Source organism: Hibiscus syriacus, unplaced genomic scaffold (genome assembly GCF_006381635.1).
Source record: "Hibiscus syriacus cultivar Baekdansim isolate YM2019G1 unplaced genomic scaffold, ASM638163v2 tig00000452_pilon, whole genome shotgun sequence".
In the NCBI taxonomy this organism is placed as follows: Eukaryota; Viridiplantae; Streptophyta; class Magnoliopsida; order Malvales; family Malvaceae; genus Hibiscus; species Hibiscus syriacus.
This window is the reverse complement of record NW_024061787.1, coordinates 2,105,449-2,108,565: the sequence shown is the minus strand read 5'-3', so window position 1 is coordinate 2,108,565 and position 3,117 is coordinate 2,105,449. Positions and strand designations below refer to the sequence as shown.

The following is a 3,117-nucleotide window of genomic DNA, read 5'->3' as shown; positions in this document are numbered from 1 at the left end:
GTTTGGATATTTGGCTTGGTGGAAAGAAAAGGAAGCACAATTTCCGATTCTAGCCGCCATGGCCCGTGATTTACTAACCGTCCAAGCTTCTACGGTAGCTTCGGAATCCGCTTTTTCTGTTAGTGGCAGGGTTATATCGCAACGGAGATCAAGACTAAGTCCCGAGTCGGTGGAAGTATGCATTTGTTTAAAGGATTTTTGGATGGAGCGGCTCGTAAGCAACATATCACCACCCTAGAAGATGCAATTGATGCCGATTTGGAAGCAAACTTACACATTGAAGAAGTCGAACTTGGAATATCCCCTCCAAACGAAGAAGGCGAAGATGATGAAGAAGAGATGGCAATGTAGTTTATTTTATAACTTTATTTCAATTATCGTAAACTTTGTTTCAATTATCGAACTTGAAGTTTTTAAGTATTTGAATTTATCGAACTTGGAAGTTTTTAAGTATTTGAATTTATCAAACTTGGAAGTATTTAAGTATTTCAATTATGTTGAGTTAATTAAGTATTTCAATTAAGTATTTGAATTTATCGAACTTGAGGTTTGATGCTTTCTCTTTGATTCTCTCTTGATTCTAGTTGCTTGATGTTTCTTGTCTTTGATCAATGACTTCTAAGCTTGCTTAAATACACCTTGAATCACTTCTGAACGTTAGTGATAATTAATGAAGATAATATAGCCGTTTAAGTGTGAAAACATTTAATAAAAATGCTTAGAGCGTGGGGGAATCAGTACCCTCTCATAGGGAATCGGTTCCCTAAGTGTAAAATTCAAATATTTCGACCGTTGAATAGGGGGGAATCGGTACCCCTATGGGGGAATCGGTTCCCTCCGAGCATTCTGGAAATCTCGGAGCCAAACCATTCAGTGAGGAATCGGTACCCCCTTGGGGGGAATCGGTTCCCTATGAGCAATCTGGAATATTAAAATCGGTTTTTTTATAACCGGTTTTTTAAAAAAACCGATTTTTTTAAAACCGAAACCGGTTACACCGGTTAGGATATCCGGTCCTCCAAACCGGTTAGAAACCGAACCGGTTATTTTATAAACCGGTTTTTTTTCTACGGGAAAAAACCGGATCGGATAAAAACCGATCCGGATCGGATTGAAATCCGAATTATGTGCAACCCTAGTCGGAGGTGTGTTGTTTCGTACGAGGTGATTAGTGTATTGGTCATGTTGTTTACCATCTTCCTTTTCCTTTTGAGCTTGAACGTTGTAATACCCTAATTTTGTCCAAACATTTTAAATTCACTTGAAGATGTTCGAGAATTAATTTGGAGGTAATCATGCTCAAATGAAGACTTAATTCAAATAACGAATTATGGGAGTTTGCGTTTGGAAGCTAGAGGTGCTTAATTGAATTGATACCATATATGTTCGTTTTGGAAATCAATATACAAATTTAAAGTCAATCCAAAATCCAAATTAAGTGTAAAGTCCATTTACGTCTTACAAGCCCAAATTAGACCCAAATAATTGCAACCCAATTACATCTAGAGCCCAATTACAAGCTCAAGACCAAGCCCCACGTGGAGCACCTCAATTAAGTGACCCAACAAGTGCCCTGCTCCACGTCATAGCTGCCCACGTGAAACACCCAGCAGCCCACGTTCTGCTCCACGAGCACACCAACAGGGACTGTCGCCCATGTCCTGCTTGCTCCACTAACCAAGTGCCCATGCCCTGGCACCATGGAGAACACCGAGAAGAATCAGAAGCCCGAGGCAGTGCGCATTCACCCTGCCAGCTCGACTCCCCAGCTCGTGCCCATGCTCCACTACAACACCACAACCGAACAAGCCACACACTGCTCCATAACCTCCATGCTCTGCAACATCGAAATACGAACACAGATAAAAAGAAAGCAAACATTAACACAAAGAGAGGGATTACCAAGCAAAAATTAGCTATCAAGAGCAGTGAACAACCAGAGAGAACAGGCATCAACAGGGGGAGTGTTTTTTTTACGAACGAAAAAGGGGAAACAATTGTAACAGGGGAAAAAGCATTGTAATTTCTTCACACCTATTCGAGAGCAATAGAAATATATCCCAGTTTTATTTGATTCCCCATTTCTGATGAACAACATCATTATCGTAAAAAAAAAAAAACATCAGCAAGAGCAATCAGCAGGAAAAGGAGACAACAACCAATCGAAAACAGTGAAATCAAAGGGTCTTCTTCCCTTTCATTTTTTTACGCAGGGCTACAACAGATTTCTTTTTCGTTTTCCTTCAAGCAATGTAAGTATTAAAACTTATTTTCGTATATGAGGTATTTCTTTATATTTATAAAAAATCAGTGGAAATTTCCTGAGATATTCGATTTTATTTTAAGTTCTAGTGTGTGGGTATGAGAGTGTTTTGAAATAGAAGTAAAATAAAGAAAGGAAGCAAGATAGTTTACCTCGGGGTCGAGTAGTGTAGGCTCAGGTTTGGGTCGTTCATCGGGTTACTGTTTGGGCTCTTCATCGGAGTCCGTTGAGGCGACGTAGGCCGTGGCGGCGATGGTCTGGTGGGGCTAATGTAGAGCGAAGTAGAGAGCATTTGCGAGGTTTTTTTTTCAGTTTAGTTTTCAGGTTTAGGAACGTTTTAGAGGGGTTGTCATCATAACCAGTTTAGATGAGGATTTAGCTCCTTATCGGAGCCGTTGCGCACGGTGGCCGTTGTTTCTGCTGGGCTTTGAGAGGAAGGAAGGAGAGAACGACGCTATTGCGGAAGAATAGGTGAGGAATTAGAATGTGTATTAGATTTATCTCTTACTCAAATTAAGGTATACCTGTGCATCGAAACGGCAGCGTTCAGGGAGCTGGGGTCCATTTCGCGTGTGGGTATCCATTGTAGGGGCCATCTGAACTTTCAGAGTTTTTCGTTTTGATCCTTAAATCATGGTTTTCAAGTTTCTGATTGTGTCTCTATATTATTTCCGTATTTAATTTAAGTCCCAAGTAGTAGTGTATTTAATTTTGTTGTTTTTAGACATTCAATCCTTACATTGTTGCATGTTTCTTTTAGTCCTGTGTTGTTTAGAGTTTATCATAATTTTAGTCCATTATAGTGGTGATTTGTTTTATTTTGGTTTCATTGTTTACTATGTGTACTATTCATA

At 39.7% G+C, this 3,117-nt stretch overlaps 1 protein-coding gene across 1 annotated transcript; it reads right to left on the bottom strand.

Annotated features, from left to right (window-relative positions):
* Positions 1–1,385: 1,385 nt before the first annotated feature.
* Positions 1,386–2,731, bottom strand: LOC120205588. The gene is made up of 2 exons (XM_039205442.1): positions 2,416–2,731; positions 1,386–1,837 (listed from the first exon to the last, which is right to left on the bottom strand). Exons 1-2 carry the CDS (start codon positions 2,553–2,555, stop codon positions 1,549–1,551), a joined length of 429 nt encoding a protein of 142 aa, XP_039061373.1. The 5' UTR covers positions 2,556–2,731; the 3' UTR covers positions 1,386–1,548.
* Between the last annotated feature and the right edge of the window lie 386 nt (positions 2,732–3,117).

Bases quoted from the DNA above. Each gene is read 5' to 3' on its own strand.
- LOC120205588 (XM_039205442.1), bottom strand. From the start codon at position 2,555: ATGCTCTCTACTTCGCTCTACATTAGCCCCACCAGACCATCGCCGCCA. The intron at 1,838-2,415 runs GTAAACTATCTT...TCGATGTTGCAG, and splicing joins CTACACTACTCGACCCCGAG to AGCATGGAGGTTATGGAGCA.